A 22,500-nucleotide genomic window follows, 5' to 3' on the forward strand; every position below is an offset into this window, starting at 1 on the left:
ATTGAGTTGGCTCACACTTTTCAGCAGAGCTCAAGTCCTGTGGGAACGCATGGGAACGGAGTTCCTGTACATTTTCCACAACAGGAACTCAGTTTCCCATTAGCAGCCGTGTCCTGCAAGACTTTGAAGTATGTGAGCTGTGTGGCAGGTGCTGTGCTACACCAGCAGCTGCCGACACAGCTCGCAATAGTAAGTGCCGCACACCTGACCGTTCAGGCATTGCCAATAGGGGGCCCCATGACAGCTTCCTCTTCGATCTACCTGTCAATCACAGCTATCTGACGGGTAGATCAGGTCCCTGCTGCTAAGAGACTGTATTTAGTCAGACCTCTCGTGATGCGCTCCCACCCCCCCCCGCCGGCCCCTCCTAATTTTCTGTCTCCTCACCCCCCCCCCCCCCCCCCAGTCTTCCCTCATATTTGCTCTGTGTGTCTCTCTGAATCCCCCCCTCCTCTATTTTCAGTGCCATATGATGAGAGAACCCAGAGGAGGAGCAAAGCTATTCTGCTCACAGGACATGCAGGGAGAGAGGTGAGCTGAGGGAGGAACATCAGTTTGGGGTGGTAAGCTGAGCACAATACCTGGCAAAGTTTAATGCCAGGAAGGAAGTTTATGTGGAAATATGTGAAGGGTTGGAATAGCAGTGAATGTGTGTTGGAGCCCTGCAGAGTTTGCAGCCCCCCAAGCTAACATACATCTCCTAAGCAGGAACACATCACTATCTCCCCAAGCATTCTGTCCAGATAATGTGCAGTTAATTTATGACCTTTCTGTTTAACCCTGTGTTATCCAAACTCAGTTCAATGAAAAGTGTAAACTCACCACATAAACACTCTATATACAAAATAAAATTCCCCAATAAAGATCAGAACATGATGTTCACATTTGCATGGAAGCACAATTAAATGAATGCTGATTATTCAGAGAATTGTACTAACAGTTAAGCTTCATACACACAATACGAAAATTGGATGAAAAATACCACTTATGAAGCGTTCGTGCATACGAGCGTATCATTTTTTATTTATTTTTGGTGCGGGAGTGGATCTTAGGTGGGAGTTCCCACACTTTTTTCCCCCAGGACTTGACCTCTGCTTTTCAGCTATAACAGCTTCAACTCTTCTGGGAAGGCTATCCACAAGGTTTAGGAGTGTGTCTATAGGAATTTTTGACCATTCTTCCAGAAGCACATTTGTGAGGTCAGGCACTGATGTTGGAGAAGAAGACCTGGCTTGTAGTCTCCGCTTTAATTAATCTCAAAGGTGTTCTATCGGGTTGAGGTCAAGTTCCTCCACCCCAAACTGGCTCATCCATGTCTTTATGGATCTTGCTTTGTGCACTGGTGTGCAGTCATTTTGGAACAGGAAGGGGCTATCCCCAAACTATTCCCACAAAGTTGGTAACATGAAATTGTCCAAAATGTCTTCGTATGTGGCCGGTGTTCTGCCATATAGTGTCCTGGCATCGGATACTGTCCGCCCATACTGCGCATGTGCAGCACGGAGCAGAGGAAGGCTTCGGAAAATCTCAGAAGATGAACGGCGCCTGCGCCGTGAGTCAAGGTGGTAGCCTCACTATCCAAGTGGACAGGGCTGGCGATATTAGAGGGCCCCTCACGGGCTTGCTTCGCTCGCCATGCTTCGGGCTCAACCTCGCTGCGCTCGGCTCTTTTATATTCCAACTCTATGTCCACTTGGATGGTGGGGCTAGAACCTGGACTCACGGCACAGGCGCCGTTCATCTTCGGCTATTTTCGGAATCTGGTGTGTGCTGTGTACTGCGCATGTGCAGTACACAGCGGACACTATCCGATGGGGGACTGTATATGATAGGACACCAGCCGCCTTAAGTTCCTTCACTGGAACTAAGGGGTCCAGCCCAACCCCTAAAACCAGCCCCACCCCATAATTCCCCCCCCCCACACCAAATGATTTGGATTAGTGCACAAAGCAAGGTCCATAAAGACATGGATGAGCCAGTTTGGGGTGAAGGAACTTTACTGGCCTGCACAGAGTCCTAACCTCAACCTGAACACCTTTTTGATAAATTTGAGTGGAGACTGCGAGCCAGGCCAGTCCAACATCAGTGCCTGATTTCATAGATGCGCTTATGGAAGAATGGTCAAACATTCCCATAGACACACTCCTAAACCTTGCAGACAACCTTCCCAGAAATGTTGAAGCTGTTATAGCTGTAGGGCCAACTCAATATTGAACCCTACGGACCAAGACTGGGATGCCATTAAAGTTCATGTGCGTGTAATGACAGGCGACCCAATACTTTTGGTAATATAGTTTACAATGGAGATTGTCTTCCTTCAAAGGAATTGATGTGTAATAAAGATATAGCATAAGTGGGCTTTTATCTGGTTCTAGGCTGTAGATGATAAACTCTGGGGTGGGTAATGAGGAGTGCCTAGTGCAAAAAAGTCCATATAACTCTGATGTCTTATTTAAAATACTTATTGGTTAAGAGCAAATATGCCCAACACGTTTTGGCAGAAAGGTCCCCATCATGAACAGTTCATAGCGGCATTAAGATTTGACAGTCTTTATGTCAGGAATCGGCAGCAGGGATAGCCAAAAATGTGTGGCTATATGCAGGAGACTGAGAGCAGACTGTGTATGCTTTAAGTGAGATTTATATACAGTGAAACAAAATCTATCCAAACCCCAGAGTTCTGACCTCAACCCAATGGAACACCTTTGGGATGAATTAGAGTGGAAATTACGAGCCAGGCCTTCTCGTCCACATCAGTGCCTGACCCCACAAATGCGCTTCTGGAAGAATGGTCAAACATTCCTATAGACACTCTCCTAAACCTTGTGGACAGCCTTCCCGGAAGAGTTGAAGCTGTTATAGCTGCAAATGGTGGGCCAACTCAATATTGAACCCTATCGTCTAAGACTGAGATGCCATTAAAGTTCATGTGCGTGTAAAGGCAGTTGTCCAAATACTTTTGGTAATATAGTGTATAGAAAAATGGGGAACACAGAAAAGCAGAGGGAAAATGGAGGTGTGGGGAACAGATGGGAGGAGGGAACATAAACTGGGATGAGCAACAAGGGGAAGCAAGTAATGTGTTGGCAGGAAGCAGGCAGTGTTGTGGCCCTGCACAAGTTTGGTGTGGCTGAGCCAAGGAAAAGGGCGTACGCCAACTACTACTATAACAACAGGACACAGGGTACAGGGTACAGGAGCAAGATTAGGATCAATGGCAAACAGAATCTGGCAGCAGAAAAACACTGGAGCAAGCGGCACTAGTAGGGGAGGACCTAAATATCCCCCCAGCAGCCAGCATCAGGCGGAAACTACTTAGTGGGATCTGCTGGCTGCTGGGGGACACCTGCTGGTGGACACCAAAACTACAGCCTTCCACTCTGGGAAGCTAATTATAATAATTATCGATTTATAATATTTACCTTCATCTATTTTGGTACAGATCACTACAGTTGATCCCACAAGCTCATTAGAGTTACCATCACATAGAACTGCATCAAGTTTTTCACTTAAACGTCTGTTTAAAAGAAAAAATAATTATTTCAGCAATTGGGGAAGGAAGGGGGGGTGAAATAAAGCATGATATACAGTAATACGCATTATAATATGAAATGCTATGCAGCCATTGCTGAAGGGATTTAAAGGGGAAGGGATTGCAAAGGGGTAGAAGTAGATCAGTATCGACAACAATAAAAATAAAGTGAATAATCTAAAATAAAATTGCAATTATTATTTATATGCATATTGACACAGCAGACTAAATTTGATTCATTAGGCTCGGTTCACACAGGACGCGGCACGACTTGCAGCGCTGCGACCTGCCGCGACCTCAGCGGCGACTTGCAAAATGACTTCTGTATAGAAGTCAATGCAAGTCGCCCGAAGTCATGCCAAAAGTAGTACAGGAACCTTTTTTCTAAGTCGGAGCGACTTGAGTCGCTCCTATTAGAACGGTTCCGTAGTACAGAACGGGGGCGACTTGTCAGGCGGCGAAGTCGCCTGGACAAGTCGCGCCTGTGTGAACCGAGCCTTACAGTTTACATTGTCTTAAAACATTCTCATATAAAATGCCTTAGCTGCTACTTACGATATGACATGATCATGGTGAGTGCTGTCGCTTTCTCCACTGGGGTTGGCAGAGGTGATTGCCAATGGTCCCGTCATATCGGTAAGATGGGCTGTGACGGAATGGTCAGGAACTCTAATCATGATGGAGTCCGGTGTCCCAACATATTCATACGCAGTTCCCACACCTACAAAGCACAGTCTAGTTAGAGTATATCAAATCGACTAAAAATGTACTGGCAGGTCATCAAGGGTGACGAGTACACAGGCATTCTTGAAACAACATACTTAGAACAACATAATCAAAGAGGAACGTTTAGACTTCCAAGTGTAGTCAGCTTAGTAAATATGCTATATAAAAATACCCAACGCATTTCGGGGCGACCACATTTTCATCAGACCGCAACACAGGTTAACAGTATAGAACAAAATCAAAGAGGCACTGGGAACTTTTAGACTTAAGGAAAACTTCAAATAAGCTCAATAGCTTTGGCATTTTAGCTCCTGCACATCAAGGCTTCCCCCCAATGGGCACCAACCCAAACCACAGAAATACAGAAAAGAGCACCAAGCCAAAATCGGATAAAAGAGTCCAAGATAATTTTAATTGTTGGTAAAAAACATTTTCCGAGGGCAACCACTCCTCCTTCATCAGGAATCAAAATAGGGAAAATACATAAAACATCGTCCCATATCCGATGGGAAAAGGATTTGTCCACCACCTTCTCCGATAAACAATGGTCACAAGCGTTTCAATCCATCCACCATGCATCCCACTGTGTGAATCACTGGGAAATGACACTCAAAATTGTTAACAGATGGCATTATACACCGTATAGGATCGCCATTTATTTTCCAAGCTCGTCGCCGCTTTGTTGGAGAAGGTGTGGTAAAACAGGTAACCTAATTCATATGTTATGGGTATGCCCGAGCCTAACAAGCCTGTGGAATACAGTTTTCACTCTCATCTCCTCTATCACAGGAATATTGACACCCCCGAACCCTGCTTTGGCTATACTGCAGATAGGTATAGAAAAATTTCACCAAGGAGATAGACCAGTTGTTACACATATTTTATTGGCAACCAGAAATCTCATTCTACACAACTGGAAAGATACCTCGGCCATTAACATATCTGATGTCCATAAGCTAGTTAATAGGAATCACGCTTTTGAGCGTCTATTAGCAATTAATAATCTAACTTGCCATAAGTTCGATAATACCTGGAAAAAATGGTGCCAGCGTTTCAAACCCGGTTAAAGGTGCAATTTATTTACTATTTCAATAGTGTTATACCCTTTATCGTATTGATCTGACACAACTGATGAGCATACTACTCGTTCTCACCCTGATGTGTAAGGCATATTGCGTGTAACCATTACTTGCTTTATTGTTCCCTCATTGTTCCATTTACTTTTCTTTTTCTTTTCTGTTATGTACTGTGATCCCATGTTGTTTAAATATGTGAAATCTAATAAAAACCTATTGAATTAAAAAAATAGGGAAAATATAAGCCTGGGGGGGCGTGTCCGGTAGTGGGCAGCGACGGACGTTTCCTCAGGGAGCTCCGGACCATCACAGATAATCCACCACCATCGGAGTGCTGCACCAGTGAAATGACCCCCAAACCGGGCCTGCACTGTCCCCTGAGACCCCCGGGGACGTATAGAGCCAAAATTACCGCAGATTGCGGGCGGCGCATGGTTATATTGGTCTCTCAGCCCTCCGTGGCCGCCGCCATCTTGCTACACCCGGGCCGCCGCCATCCTGCGGCCCAGAAGCCTGCCGGAGCTGACAGCGCTGAGACGGAGGTAGGGGTCCCTTTCTTAACCCCCTGTGTGGGAGCGGAGGGTTGTGGAGCACGCCCTGGAGACCTCGCTGGGGCCCGGAGACGCGGCAGTCCGCTCGGGCCTAGCGTGGCCTAGTACGGACTACACATCCCCACAGTTTCCTGGGGAGGCGGCCCCACTGGCTGACACCGCGGCCGATTCGGCCTTCAAGGGGGACACAGAACTCTTCCCTTCCCCACTCCTGCCCACTCAGTCCCCTGGGCCCTGACCCCCTGTCTGGACAGTTATCACAGCCCGTGACTGAGGGGTTGGGTGGGCTGAAGCCTGTGACGCTGCACTCTGGGGTTTCTCTGGGCCTCCACATATGCAGCTGAGCCCCCCTTCACCGGCCTGCTATTCCAGTGCATGAGACTGCGGGTGGGCTGTATCCTTGGGGGGGCTGGCTCGGGGGACTTCAGGGACGTACCCGTTTGCCCTTCAGTGACGGCTCTAGATCAGGGGTCAGAAGGGAAGAGCGCTCACAGAAAAGTACCTGCTATCATTAACATGTCTACACTTTGCTCCGGTGATGAAGACTTGATGATGGCGGGGTGAAGTTAAACCCCGGAGGGGCCCCCTGCCTGACCCGGACCATACAGGCCACAACACAACTTTACCAGATGTGACCTCGGCATGTAAACCCCCAAACAATACGGGACGCGATCAGCGACCCGCGAGACATACAGTCGGCCCTCACAGCCCGATATCCAACGTTTCTTCAGAGGGAGCCCGTGCACTTCCCCGGCTGCCACCACCATCACTCCTCGGAGACCCCACACAGAACCGGTCCCCCACGGGACTGAGACACAGAACGTCCTCACAGCACCCACCTCAGAACCCCCCTCAGGAGCTCCAACCACGTTACAACCTGAGATGGCTGGCTCTACCGCAGACCAGGGAAACCTGGAAGATGACCTCCGCAGAATGCTGCGGGCCCTGCCTACGAGGGCGGACGTTGAGGCACTCCCCACGAGAGCGGACATTGAAACTCTAATCATGCGGATAGAAGAAGCACATAACAGGGACATACAAGAGGTGAGAACGGACCTGCACGCAATAGAAGACCGGGTCACCTCTGGGGAAGCCCAGATCACCTCGCTGGAAACTAGGGTGCAAGACCTGGAACACGCGCAGGCTTCCCATGCAGCGGTGACGCAGGAGATTGCAGCTCCATTTAGAGGAAATGGAGGACTGCAGTCGGCGCAACAACTTGCAAGATCTACCGACCCGGCAAGGCCCCGTGATGTTCTGTGCCGCCTCCATAGATATGCACAAAAGGAAATACTTCTGAAGAAGGCATGGAAACATGGGGTCATTGACTTTGATGGTGCACAGATCCAGATACTCCCGGACCTATCCAGGGCCACACTACAGCGCCGTGCCATGCTGAAGCCAGCACTTGAAGTTGCGAGACGCCACGGCTGCACATACCGATGGGGCTACCCCTTAACAGTCATTTTTCGCACGGATAGCGGCTCCTTCACACTACGCACACCAGCTGATCTCCCCGCCCTCTTTGCATTCCTGGGGGCAGAACTGATCCTGGTCCCGAATTGGCTGGTGAGGATCCAATGTCCGGCGGGCCGCTTAAGCCCCACGTCGGACAGGCCTGCCCCACCAGCTCGCTCCCGGAGGTCCCGAGGTCGGTCCCGCACCATGTCCACATCTGCTAATGGAACACGCAAGACATGATTGTACCCTCTGACACTTTGTATGTTGTTCTGTTCTGGTTGACTTTTTGCACCCCCCATCAGTATTACTCTCCCGTGTTTTGACATCCCCTTTTATGGACTTTGCTCCCACCACACAGCCTGCTGGAGACATTTCTGGGAGGTGTGGAGAGATGCCGGGCCCTGGCGGCCCTGGACGTTCATACATGTTTGCCCACTCCCGTAGGAGTGGAGAGGCCACCCATGCAACACTTTGGAGAGATACTGTTGGCCCCTTGGTCGTATAGCACGGCTCTCGACCTCAGGGCCCTGCATGGCCCGTATGCCTGGCCCTCTCGACTGGTATCCCTCTGAGGACTGCCGGAGCATGGTAACATCTCGGAACACGTGAGGGGATCGGGTGGGTCGCTGTGGCGGACATCATACAGCAGCCAGGTGGGGATGGAGGGGATGATATTGGTCCTTGGACTGTTGGGTGGGTGATGTGAGGGGGGCCCTCTGTTTCCTTCCCCTTTTCCGCTCCCCCTTACCCTCTCCCCCCCCCCCCCTCCGTGTCTTACCCCTTTTGGGATCTGTGGTTGTCAACGGGAGGGGGCGGGGGAGGTTGTGCCACATTGACGGATGAGGGGGATTGCTGGTTTAGGGATGCCTTATGGGTTTCTATGTTTTGCATTTATTTGTATGCCATGTTTACAGCCAGTGTAGTTCCTTAGTAGATATTTTATGCAATGTTATTTCTTGCCTAGTTCTGTGGTTTGTTTAGTTTTCACGAATCATGGGATGTTTCTTGCCTTATACCCAAAACAGCCGTGCCCATATGGACATTATTTAAATATACACATCTACATATACACCTTTGGCCTGGGGTTCCGGGGGGGTTGGGGGAACTCCCTGTTGGCCCGCTCTGAACACTCCCCCAAATAGGTCAACGCCTTCCATCCGGGTTCACCCGGTGGGCATTATAGCAGCCAATTGCTGCATTCAAGTTGTCCAGCTCCGTTGGACAGTGCTGACTGGGAGTCCTCTCCCTCTCGGCCACACCCTTAAAAATTCTTGACCCCTTTACCCTATCACTACTGCTCTCTACCGCCTCAATCTTCTACCCACACGTCTTTTATCTTCTTTCCTTACCCTTCCCACCTCTACTACCCCTACCCGATTATGGATGTGCTTAACATTGTCACCCTTAATGCAAAGGGACTCAACGTCCCCGAGAAGAGACGCATGTTGTTTAACGACATGAAACGACAGCACGCTGACATTGTCTTGTTACAAGAGACTCACTTTAGGGAAAACAAGTTCCCTATCTTGAAAAACAGATACTACCCGACAGTCTACCACTCTACATACACGGAGGCCAAATCTAGAGGAGTTTCCATTCAAATAGCGGCCAGAATGCCATGGACTCTGCTGGACCTAAAATCAGACCCGGATGAGAGGTTTTTATTCCTTAAAGGCCTGGTTGGCGGTGTGAAGGTTACCATTGCTAACTTATACGCCCCCAACAGCAGACAAGACCTGTTTGTGAAGAGACACTTAAACCTACTTCAAAACTTTACAGAAGGCCAACTAATTATAGGTGGTGACCTAAACATTCCACTAATACCCGCGGAGAACACCTCCATGGGGCAGTCCTCCTTCCCTCGGGGAATAAGGAGAGCTACCCACACAGCCTTACATGCCGCACAATTGGTGGATGTATGGCGTCTCCTCCACCCCAGGGAACGGGATTACACCTTTTTTTCTAGACCGCACCACGGGTACTCACGTATCGACTATTTCTTGATGCCACACAATCAGCTACAGGCAGTCAAAGGATCCACTATAGGATCTATTACGTGGTCTGACCATGCCCCAGTTACACTACAATATGCTTTGACAGACTTTTACAAGGGACAGAAAAAGCCATGGAGACTCAATGAGAGCCTCCTCCAGGACGCCACGGTGCTGTCGAAGTGACGTCAGAAATATCTCATTACTTCCACACTAACGGTACGGGGGAATGCGATGCAGGTCTAATTTGGGAGGCGCACAAGGCGGTGATTCGCAGAGTACTAATAAAACACGGCGCACGACTTAAAAGACAGCGAACTGCCCAACTGACTGAGTTATTTAGTAAACTTCAAATTTTAGAAGCTAAACATAAACAGACACCGAATACTCCCTTGGGCAGTGAGCTTGATACGATACGTTCCCAGATAAACGACCTTCTCTTTTTTAAAGCTAAGGCAGCTCTCCAGATCTCCCGTAAAAAAATCTACGAATCGGGCAATAAATGTGGTAAATTACTCGCTCAATCTTTGAAAACCCAACGGGTGGCATCTTACATCCCATTTGTTCTATCCTCCCAGGGGACGTGAGAGAAGCTACCCCAACACATTACCAATACATTCAAGTCCTTCTACGAGTCTCTCTACAACTTGGACAATACCCGACCCTCCCCAGTACAAATAGCTGACTATATAGCCTCTTCCAAAATGCCCACCCTGTCGACGGAAATACGGGACATTTTGGAGGAGCCTATAACACTGTCCGAAATCCAACAGGCAATTAGTAACACCAAGAAAGGGAAGGCCCTGGACCCGGACGGCCTAACACTACAATATTACAAGACTTTACTCCCATCCCTTGGACATCATCTTCTACACCTTTTTAATGACCTTACTAAGGGGAGCAAGCTCCATGAGGCCACATTACAGGCTCATATAGCAGTGATCCCTAAAGAAGGCAAGGACACATCCCTATGCGGGAACTATCGCCCAATCTCTCTTTTGAACACAGATCTTAAACTATTCACTAAGATCATAGCCATGAGGCTGCAGTCATACATCCCCAATCTGATACACCTTGACCAGGTGGGCTTTGTACCCACCAGAGAGGCTAGAGACAACACCACCAAAGTCCTGAACCTGCTATATACTGCTAACATGGAGAACAGACCAAGTGTCTTTCTCGGGACGGACGCTGAGAAAGCTTTTGACAGGGTTAGCTGGGATTTCATGTCTGCCACACTACGCCACATAGGACTGGGCAACACCATGTTAGGATGGATCCAGGCCATATATACACAACACCGTCGGCCAGGGTTAGGGCCAATGGGGTATTGTCCGAACCTTTTTGGATCACAAACGGGACGCGACAGGGATGCCCGCTTTCACCTCTGCGCTCTCCCTCGAACCGTTCCTCTGCCACATTAGATCAAATCCGAATATAACGGGCATTTCGGTTAAACACACCCAACACAAAGTGTCAGCCTACGCGGACGACCTGTTCTCAATCTCCAACCCAGCGGTATCCCTCCCAAATTTGATGCGGGAATTTGAAAATGAAAAAAATTTACTTCGCCAAGTCTGAGGCAATGGGCGTGGGGATACCGGCGGCGCAGCTTAACCACCTCCAAGCTAGCTTTGCCCTGAAGTGGACGAACAAGGCTCTGAAGTACCTCGGTACGTATATCCCACATACACTCTCGAAACTGTACGAGTATAACTTCCCTCCACTACTGTTGGAAATAAAAACACTTTTGTTGCAATGGCAATCGGGCATGCACTCCTGGATGGGACGTTGTAACATCTTAAAGATGTCCGTCCTCCCGAAAATCCTCTACCTGATGCAGGCCTTACCTATACATATACCTTCTGCCTTCTTTAAAAGGGTTCGATCCGCATTCACGGAATTCGTATGGGCGAAAAAAAAAGACCTAGACTCGCTAACAAACTCTTGGTGCTCCCCAAATTACGTGGCGGCTTAGCCCTACCAAATATTCGAGCCTACTATCAGGCTATTCCTCTAGGGAGACTCATAGATTGTGCCTGTTCCAGCTGGGCCCACAGCTTGGTATCCTGATGGCGGCACCAAAGTGTGATTCCACTCCGGAGGGTGCCATGGTGCTACTCGGCTTTGCCGGGTGCGATCAAACGTCACCCACTGATTGGTAACTCAGCGAAGGTCTGCGCTCGGATAGTTTCTTAAACGCCCCTCTCCTCCCCGAACTCGCCCCTGTACCCCATCATAGGCAACCCCTTATTTACAGGTCTTTACGATGGGAGTCTTCGGAACCTGGGGGAGGCGGGACTAAATCAAGCATCCCACTTTAGTGCAGGGGGGGTGCTGGAAAACAACGGCGGATTTCCTAAGTCCTGCGGGCCCGTTCTTACTAGACTTTCTGAGGACGCTCCAACTCACATTTCCTCTCTACGATCCCACCCCCCAAGGAAGACGCTCAGACGCTCACGGCCCTGGAGGTGCTCTGCACTGACGCGGGTGTCCTGTCACACACACTTTCACTGACTTATAATCTTCTAAATTCTCCCTCAGCAGACTTTATTCCCCTGGACAACTTAAATGGGAGAAATAGTTAGATTGCCAATTCAACAACACCAAGAGACAGCGTATACTCAGATTTGCCCACAAATCTTCGATCTGTGCCAAGATCCAAGAAACAAACTACAAAATGATCTCACGTTGGTATAGGACCCCTTCGTTACTCCACCAGCTCTACCCGAATACATCAGACCTGTGTTGGTGATGCCTCGCAGACAAAGGGACCATGCTGCATATCTTTTGGTCATGCCCGAAACTTACACACTTTTTGAAAGTGGTGCGGGAGACAATTCACGGCCCAGCCTCTCACAGACGACCCAGCTCTTTATCTCTTGCATGCCTCCGACGTACCCAACAGGAAATACCAGAAATCAGTGATCCGCCACCTACTTGATGCGGCTAAGGCCTGCATACCACTCCATTGGAAATCATTTCTCCCGACGACCATTGACCTCTGGCTTCGTAAAATGGAGGATCTTATCCTCACAGTGCAAAATAGAGAGGAGATTTTCACTAAAACCTGGCAAGGCTGGACTGCGTTCATATACTCTGCGGAGGGCCGGGCCCTGAGATGGGTGGACACAGACGGGCGATACCGTATGCAGCATCCAGGATACGTTGAGCCTGGGGGCCATAGAGATGGGCCCCGCATCTGTAATTCAGAATGGTCATACCTTGCTTCCCCCCTTCTTACATTCCCTCCCCCCTTATACCCCATACTTGATTTACCCCCCTTTCTTCTCTTCGCCCCTCTGTTCTTCCTTCTCCATTGCTTCACCTATCCCCCCGTACACTGGAAGTGGTATTAATAGGGATACCTAGTTAGTTAAAAAGAAACTGGGAAGTGAGACCACAAGATGATGTGAAGTCCCAACTCCACATACTGCTGTTTATTCTTCTTGGCGATAATGCTAGCCGGGTATTGATGTTGTATTTCATGTACTGCCTCGCTATCTGTAAACTATGTGGAAATTTTGTATTCTGTTGGTCTGTGTGGACCCATTTCCTGATACAAATAAAAAAAAAATATATATAAGCCTGGAGGTCTGGTTCCCACATCCTGAAGAAGCTCATTTAGAGCGAAACTAGTAGAAGCATGTCACCACCTGTACCTGTTTGTGCATTGTTAAATGTTTTTATTGTTTAAATAAACGTTATTTGTATTTTAACTTTGGCCCAATAATTCTATATCATTGTCTTACTATGTACCGCAATAGTCCGCTAGCGCACTGTTGTTTCCGGTAGGTCTGATGTGGGAACCAGACCTCCCGGCTTATATTTTCCGTAATTTGGTTTAACATCTGGTTTATCTAACTAATCAACAAGGTTTTTTCTTTTTTTTTCTTTTGAAGGAATCAAAATAGGATGGACCTTGGATGGTCTCCATCGGAACTTCCTGTCAGGACTGGGATCGAAAACACAAGACCATTGCTGTGTCTGGCAGTGGCTCTTCTTACTTAGTCACCTGAAACACTGGAAAGCTTCCTGTCTGATCTCTTAGAACAATCTTGCCTTGTCTCTTTGGTTCTCGTGAACCTTGAACTCCTTTCCCCGCCCATGAATTTACTATTTAAACCAAGCCTTTGCCTTTCCTTTTTGCCAGATTATTGTGCTCTTCTCCAGCCAATCTCTTGCACCTTTCTCTTCTACTGCCATCCATATCTCTGCCTTCCGTATCTTCACCATCACTAACCAACTCTGGCTTGTTCCTCAATTACACCTCTACTTGATACCAACCTGTAACCATTTGTTATAAATCTTGGATTGTTTCTCAACTACTCTTCCATTTGATCCCCCTTGTTACCAGCCTTTGGCTTCTTTACTGACTATGCTTCTGCTTGAGCCATTCCTGCTACTGGCTCCTGGCTCACTCATCTCTGGGTCTGAGTGATCCTGAGGACCTGGTACTAACACACAGAAAAACCCATCTGCACCATCAGGAGCTCTGGTGAATACCAGTTAGTGCTTAGGCCCCGTATCTCAGGTAAGCCCACATCATCCACCAGGGTGACCTGCTTGTGCACTTATTCTTCTGGTTGGTGGGAGCCTCTCTACTGCAATAGCTCCAGGTTTTCCAAGCCTGATCCCGGACTGTAGCAGTTCCACTGCTGCTCAGCAACTACTGTCAATGTGTTACTTCATGTGTACAATTAAATACAGGTTCTAATTCATACCCGTGAGATCTTTGATGGACACTGAGTACATCCAAGTTCTATCCTGTGTTGAGCCCCTGGTGAAGGGAAAGTGGCGTTGCCCCTGAAATGCCTTGGCAGTTTTTATATAACTTTTTTTTATCAGCAATTAAAATTAGATTTAGTTCTTTAAACCAGTTTTGGTCTAGCGCTCCTTTCTGTATTTTTATTCTTGGAATCCCAGGCAGTGTGCACATAAATGATGTCAGGCCTTAAGGAAGCTGGTCAACATTTTACCATTAAACTCAATGGACCGTGAAATGTAGTTTAATTATTAATACAAACAATCTCAAGTTTTATTACACAGAAACAGAATGGCTACTGTTTACAGGTTTACTAACGTATCGTAGAATAATCTTTAGCTAATTTGCTTTCACCTTGTACACCGTGACTCATTATTGTATGACAAATAAAATTTTTCTACTGTGAGCAGGAAGATCTGCAAAGTACTAATAGCTGTCATTAGCCACACCATTTGGCCAGGAGGCAATCTGAATTGGTTTCAGAGGTGGGGAGATACTGATACTTGTGAAGCTCCTTTAACAGTTTATGAGCATATACAGTATATGCGTTTTGTTTTCTGTTTTTGTTTTTTAAGTTATCAAGGATACAGCCAAACAAAAAGAGTTTAACTTTAGGTGCTTTGAAATCAAAATATCTGGGAGGCAGGGCGGGATTTATGATTGGAAAGCTCCAGATCGCAAATAGCGATTGTAAGCTTTCCGTTAGCCGCCAGTAACTGTGCCGGGAGCACTCAGGGCGGGCGCTATTGGCACAGTTGCATTCACCCCAATTCACGCAAATATGCGGGCGCTCGGCACCAAGGCCCACCCACTGAGAGGTCGCATGTTTGCATGCAGCCAGCGCCAAGGGGTTAAGATTACGTAAGATGGTAAGAGATGGGAGGGAGAAGGAGAATAATTGGAGACTCCTGGAAGAGGAAAGGTCCATGATAGGGAGTTGACTCTTGCCAAATTAGTCAAAATTTTCAAGCAAGTTCAAAGCAAGTTCAAAGGTGCCTTTTAGCTAAAGAAAACGTACTAATGGAAAAGAAAAATACTTTTAGTATTTAAAGTACTTGATTCTTCTGTGGTTTTACCAGCAACATTTCAAGTTGGCGACAGGGTCTTTAACCATCTTACACAAGCTGAATTTCTCCTTCCCCATTGCATTTTGCGGAAATGGAAAAATGTGGACAAAATTTGGCCAAATTGAAAACTCAGTTTTGCTTATCTCTTATTATGATAAGGTCAATTTACTGAAGGCAAATAGGCCGTTCACCTTGCAAGGGAAATTTTCCTTAGCTTAGTGGATCTGGTGAAAATTGACTTTGCAAAGATACCCAATCACTTGCAAGGAAAATGAAAAAAGCTCGATTTTTGCTTGCACTGAATAATGGACGTCAGCAGAGCTTCATCTCATTCAATAGGCTCTTATGCAAATTGATCAGCCTATTCGCCCGAAGGGTTGATTCACTAAAGCAAAGAATTTTTTTTTCTTGGGGGGGGGGGGGGGGGGCGGCAAACAGTATTTATTTGCTGTTGTAACACACCTGGGTGGGATCGGAGCCCACTCAATTTTGGAGCCTATTAGAAACTCTGGCTCTAATCAGGTGCTTAAAAAGAAACCCTGGCCGCTGTAATTCATGTGCCCGGTGCCCTGAAAGGTGCCAAACAAATGAATAGGGGGTGGCTGCGGCAGCGGTGGATAGTATCATGTTATGCATGAATCTATCCATTGCATATAGGGGGTGGCGTGGAGAGAGGGGGCGCAGCCCGGGTGCCCTAATGGATGGGCCGCCACTGCTGTTCACTGAGCTTAGTAAATACGATGAAGCTGTGTTCATCTCAAGCAACCAATCATGTGCTTGAAAAATCTGTTTATTTTTTTATTTTCCCACGTACTGAACATGAACACAGGTCAATTACTGTCATTCACTTTCGGTAAGTTTGCCTTTAGTAAACTAACCCTGGTGTTGCAACAGCTTCCACTCAGCTTGGGCACACTTAGCAGCAAAATGTCCCCAGGCACTATACTGATGTAATGACAGGCTAGTTTGACAGTATTACAAATCACTTACCTAATCTTTTGAGCCATTCGCCTTTCTTTACTATGCAGCTTATGCCTCCGGGATATACCATGTCCATGAATCTCCATAGAAGAGGGCTGAAAGGGGGATTTATGACCCTCAGCTGATCCAGGTTGGAAATGCAGATGCAAACAGGTTTTTCTGAAGGTCTTTCCTGTAACATAAGCCAGCGTATCAGTAAATGAACTGTAAAGGAAGCCCGACATATTCTCAGTCCTAATGTACATGGACTCCCTTTTATATGTCATATCTAACAGGAAGTGAGAGGAAATCCCTTCAAATTGTAGGAAATCCCATAGCTGTCACCAGAACGAGTGTCCCCTTTACAAAGTTTCCCACCTATTCCTATTTTTGTTACAACTCAAATTTTCTTTTACGGTCACTCTCGGTAATAATGGTCACCAGGACAAATAGAGAGGGTGAATCTCCCTAACACATAGAATTAAAAACCTGAAAGGGGTTCTAATCCTCTCCACTCTATCCAAAAAAAAAAGTTCTGCCTTCAGTTATACTTTAACTTTTTATATGATATCATGTAAGACACAGGCAGATCAACGTTGTTATCTACTTGTACGCGCTCTGCTTGACTAGTTATTTACTTATATAGCCCAGGAAACTAATTAATGACGACAGTGAAAATGTTTTTCTTACTTTGATCGAGTAAATCCTACTGATGGCTTCTGGGTGTTTGCAAGAAGCCGCAAGCGCGTAGACCGTGTCTGTTGGAATCCCACACACTCCTCCACCCTCTAATATATTCGCTATGGTTCTCAAACCACTTGTACGATGAGAATTTGGCAGGGCGCATGAACTGGAAGCTTCTTCCTTCTTCTCTGGTTCTTTCTGAAACATAAAATTTGAGAATTTGTTTACCTTAATTTCCATTTAGGTAATTTCTATTTTTTTAAAAAGGGTAATTTTTGGGATTTTTCGTACTATTCTGGCATTTTTATTTTAACAGTAAGTAATGGAGACAGGCTTCTTTTTTTTCAAAATGTATGTTTTTTTCCCCTTTTTATAATAAAAAAAATTGAAAAAACCCAGCAGCTATTAAACACCACCAAAATAAATCTCTATCTCTGTCTTAAAAACATTATATAAAATTAAGTAACTGTCGGTTAAAGTGTCACAGTACCGAAAATTAAAAAAAATGGGCCGTTAACGAAGGGGTATTACAAGTAGGCATACAAGTGGTTAACCTCTAAAATGTTTATGATTTTTTTTCACAAAGAGAAAAACAGACATTTAAAAACAAAAATTTAAAGAAACACTAAATAAACATTCAAATACAATAAAAAATGGTGGGGGGGAAGGAAAATAAAGAAAAAAAGAAAAAAAGTAGATTGTTATTATTGATTTTTTTTTGTTAATGTCAGTAATTAGATGGCGGAATCAATATTTGCCCAAATCGCTCTGCTCATCCCTATTTCTAATTGATAATGCATATTATTTTTTTACATTTGATAATACCTTGAATGCTGCTGGTCCCATTGGAATGAGCTCTTTATTGAACAAGCAGTTTGCCAGAGAAGCCAAAAAGCCATAGATGCAGATGATGCTAAATATGGTAAGCACGGTTACTAGAGAGATGGGAACATGAACAGGATCGTGAATATAGATAAATATAAATATAGAAAAGCCTACTGAAAGAAAACCTTAGGCAACAGGCCTGATGTATATAAATGTAATTTATTACAATGCATAGAAATAGCCACAAATATAGGAGCTTTGTTTTACATAAAAACAGTATTAGTGACAACAAGTAAAATTGTTTTTAATTATTTAAAATTGTCTTCAAAAATGATTTAAAATAGTTTTTAATGATTATTTAATAATTATTTAAATTTTTTAATAATTAACCTAATATGAATTAAAGAAAAAAGTATTAAATAAGGACATAAATCTGATTTTAGGAATTGCTATGCAGAGTTGTACCTGTGCTTTTTTAAATATTGTAATTGTAATTGAGATGTATCTTACAGAAATTTTTGCAATCCCCTGTACAGCAGAATTAAGGCTGTAAAAGGGTGGGGCATGACTGGCAGACAATCAGGTTAGATGCATGCAAAAATGCTGATAGGAGTGGAGAGCAGAGTGTGCAAAGAGATAATCTTACTGCCAGGGGAGGGCTGGCAGCCTTAGGCCTGGGTGGCAAGTCCAGTCAAGTGGCCCATTGAACCACCTAATCAGCTCACCATCCGTCTGCACCACATTGCCTGGAGAGAGAGAGAGGGAGAGAGAGGGGGAGAGAGAGAGAGAGAGAGAGAGAGAGAGAGAGAGAGAGAGAGAGAGACTGCTCCACATTGCCTCAGAGAAAGAGCGACCGCTTCCCACTGCCTGCACAGGGAGAGAGACCGCTTCCCACTGCCTGCACAGGGAGAGAGACCGCTTCCCACTGCCTGCACAGGGAGAGAGACCGCTTCCCACTGCCTGCACAGGGAGAGAGACCGCTTCCCACTGCCTGCACAGGGAGAGAGACCGCTTCCCACTGCCTGCACAGCGAGAGAGACCGCTTCCCACTGCCTGCACAGCGAGAGAGACCGCTTCCCACTGCCTGCACAGCGAGAGAGACCGCTTCCCACTGCCTGCACAGCGAGAGAGACCGCTTCCCACTGCCTGCACAGCGAGAGAGACCGCTTCCCACTGCCTGCACAGCGAGAGAGACCGCTTCCCACTGCCTGCACAGCGAGAGAGACCGCTTCCCACTGCCTGCACAGCGAGAGAGACCGCTTCCCACTGCCTGCACAGCGAGAGAGACCGCTTCACACTGCCTGCACAGGGAGAGAGACCGCTTCACACTGCCTGCACAGGGAGAGAGACCGCTTCACACTGCCTGCACAGGGAGAGAGACCGCTTCACACTGCCTGCACAGGGAGAGAGACCGCTTCACACTGCCTGCACAGGGAGAGAGACCGCTTCACACTGCCTGCACAGGGAGAGAGACCGCTTCACACTGCCTGCACAGGGAGAGAGACCGCTTCACACTGCCTGCACAGGGAGAGAGACCGCTTCACACTGCCTGCACAGGGAGAGAGACAGCTTCACACTGCCTGCACAGGGAGAGAGACCGCTTCACACTGCCTGCACAGGGAGAGAGACCGCTTCACACTGCCTGCACAGGGAGAGAGACCGCTTCACACTGCCTGCACAGGGAGAGAGTTCCCACTGCCTGCACAGGGAGAGAGGCCGCTTCACACTGCCTGCACAGGGAGAGAGACCGCTTCACACTGCCTGCACAGGGAGAGACACTGCCTGCACAGGGAGAGAGACCGCTTCACGCTGCCTGCACAGGGAGAGAGACCGCTTCACACTGCCTGCACAGGGAGAGAGAGAGCGACCGCTTCACGCTGCCTGCACAGAGAGAGAGCGAGACCGCTTCACGCTGCCTGCACAGAGAGAGAGAGCGAGACCGCTTCACACTGCCTGCACAGAGAGAGAGAGTGACCGCTTCACACTGCCTGCACAGAGAGAGAGAGTGACCGCTTCACACTGCCTGCACAGAGAGGGAGAGAGAGGCGGCTTCACACTGCCTGCACAGAGAGGGAGAGAGAGGCGGCTTCACACTGCCTGCACAGAGAGAGAGACCGCTTCCCACTGCCTGCACAGGGAGAGAGACCGCTTCCCACTGCCTGCACAGGGAGAGAGACAGCTTCCTACTGCCTGCACAGGGAGAGAGACAGCTTCCCACTGCCTGCACAGGGAGAGAGACAGCTTCCCACTGCCTGCACAGGGAGAGAGACAGCTTCCCACTGCCTGCACAGGGAGAGAGACAGCTTCCCACTGCCTGCACAGGGAGAGAGACAGCTTCCCACTGCCTGCACAGGGAGAGAGACCGCTTCACACTGCCTGCACAGGGAGAGAGACCGCTTCACACTGCCTGCACAGGGAGAGAGACCGCTTCACACTGCCTGCACAGGGAGAGAGACCGCTTCACACTGCCTGCACAGGGAGAGAGACCGCTTCACACTGCCTGCACAGGGAGAGAGACCGCTTCACACTGCCTGCACAGGGAGAGAGTTCCCACTGCCTGCACAGGGAGAGAGTTCCCACTGCCTGCACAGGGAGAGAGTTCCCACTGCCTGCACAGGGAGAGAGTTCCCACTGCCTGCACAGGGAGAGAGTTCCCACTGCCTGCACAGGGAGAGAGGCCGCTTCACACTGCCTGCACAGGGAGAGAGACCGCTTCACACTGCCTGCACAGGGAGAGAGACCGCTTCACACTGCCTGCACAGGGAGAGAGACCGCTTCACACTGCCTGCACAGGGAGAGAGACCGCTTCACACTGCCTGCACAGGGAGAGAGACCGCTTCACACTGCCTGCAAAGAGAGAGAGAGACTGCTTCACACTGCCTGCACAGAGAGGGAGAGAGAGAGAGAGAGAGACCGCTTCACGCTGCCTGCACAGAGAGAGAGAGAGAGAGAGACAGACCACTGCCTGCACCGAGAGACCGCTTCACACTGCCTGCACCGAGAGACCGCTTCACACTGCCTGCACCGAGAGACCGCTTCACACTGCCTGCACCGAGAGACCGCTTCACACTGCCTGCACCGAGAGACCGCTTCACACTGCCTGCACCGAGAGACCGCTTCACACTGCCTGCACCGAGAGACCGCTTCACACTGCCTGCACCGAGAGACCGCTTCACACTGCCTGCACCGAGAGAGAGACCGCTTCACACTGCCTGCACAGAGAGAGAGACCGCTTCACACTGCCTGCACAGAGAGAGAGACTGCTCCACATTGCCCCAGAGAAAGAGCGACCACTCCACACTGCCTGCACAAGGAGAGAGACCGATTCCCACTGCCTGCACAGGGAGAGAGAGAGACTGCTTCACACTGCCTGCACAGAGAGGGAGAGAGAGAGAGAGAGAGACCGCTTCACGCTGCCTGCCCAGAGAGAGAGAGAGAGAGAGAGAGAGAGACCGCTTCACGCTTCCTGCACAGAGAGAGAGAGAGAGACCGCTTCACACTGCCTGCACAGAGAGAGAGAGAGAAAGACCGCTTCACACTGCCTGCACAGAGAGAGAGAGAGAGAGAGAGACCGCTTCACACTGCCTGCAGAGAGAGAGAGACCGCTTCACACTGCTTGCACAGAGAGAGAGAGAGAGAGAGAGAGAGAGAGAGAGAGAGAGAGACCGCTTCACACTGCCTGCACAGAGAGAGAGAGAGACCGCTTCACACTGCCTGCACAGAGAGAGAGACCGCTTCACACTGCCTGCACAGAGAGAGAGAGAGCGACCGCTTCACACTTCCTGCACAGAGAGAGAGACCGCTTCACGCTGCCTGCACAGAGAGACAGAGAGACCGCTTCACACTGCCTGCACAGAGGGAGAGAGAGACCGCTTCACACTGCCTGCACAGAGGGAGAGAGAGACCGCTTCACACTGCCTGCACAGAGAGGGAGAGAGAGACCGCTTCACACTGCCTGCACAGAGAGGGAGAGAGAGACCGCTTCACACTGCCTGCACAGAGAGGGAGAGAGAGGCAGCTTCACACTGCCTGCACAGAGAGAGAGACCGCTTCACGCTGCCTACAGAGAGAGAGAGAGAGACCTCTTCACACTGCCTGCACAGAGAGAGAGAGAGAGACCGCTTCATACTGCCTGCAGAGAGAGACCGCTTCATACTGCCTGCAGAGAGAGACCGCTTCATACTGCCTGCAGAGAGAGACCGCTTCATACTGCCTGCAGAGAGAGACCGCTTCATACTGCCTGCACAGAAAGAGAGACCGCTTCATACTGCCTGCAGAGAGAGACCGCTTCATACTGCCTGCAGAGAGAGACCGCTTCATATTGCCTGCACAGAGAGAGAGAGACCGCTTCATACTGCCTGCACAGAGAGAGAGAGAGACCGCTTCATACTGCCTGCACAGAGAGAGAGAGAGAGAGAGAGAGAGAGAGACCACTTCATACTGCCTGCAGAGAGAGAGAGAGACCGCTTCGTACTGCCTGCACAGAGAGAGAGAGACCGCTTCACACTGCCTGCACAGAGAGAGAGAGACCGCTTCACACTGCCTGCACAGAGAGAGAGACCGCTTCACACTGCCTGCACAGAGAGAGAGACCGCTTCACACTGCCTGCACAGAGAGAGAGACCGCTTCACACTGCCTGCACAGAGAGAGAGACCGCTTCACACTGCCTGCACAGAGAGAGAGACCGCTTCACACTGCCTCCACAGAGAGAGAGAGAGACTGCTTCACACTGCCTGCACAGAGAGGGAGAGAGAGAGAGAGAGAGACCGCTTCACACTGCCTGCACAGAGAGAGAGAGAGAGAGAGAGACCGCTTCACGCTTCCTGCACAGAGAGAGAGAGACCAATTCACACTGCCTGCAC

At 48.5% G+C, this 22,500-nt stretch overlaps 1 protein-coding gene across 4 annotated transcripts in view; it reads right to left on the minus strand.

The window, feature by feature from the left end:
• The window catches only part of LOC143942968 (uncharacterized), a 189,136-nt gene that overhangs the window by 2,630 nt on the left and 164,006 nt on the right, over positions 1-22,500 (minus strand). For all 4 annotated transcript variants that reach the window (XM_077464696.1, XM_077464615.1, XM_077464457.1 and 1 more), the window contains 5 exons: positions 17,639-17,748; positions 16,820-17,011; positions 16,160-16,322; positions 4,088-4,253; positions 3,423-3,517 (listed from right to left, as the gene is read on the minus strand). In XM_077464696.1, coding sequence (XP_077320822.1) covers positions 3,423-3,517; positions 4,088-4,253; positions 16,160-16,322; positions 16,820-17,011; positions 17,639-17,748 — 726 coding nt within the window. The remainder of the gene's footprint in view (positions 1-3,422; positions 3,518-4,087; positions 4,254-16,159; positions 16,323-16,819; positions 17,012-17,638; positions 17,749-22,500) is intronic.

The sequence above is a fragment of the Lithobates pipiens genome, unplaced genomic scaffold, assembly GCF_037356315.1.
Source record: "Lithobates pipiens isolate NorthernLeopardFrog02 unplaced genomic scaffold, aLitPip1_a1.2 Scaffold_1, whole genome shotgun sequence".
Lineage (NCBI taxonomy): Eukaryota > Metazoa > Chordata > Amphibia > Anura > Ranidae > Lithobates > Lithobates pipiens.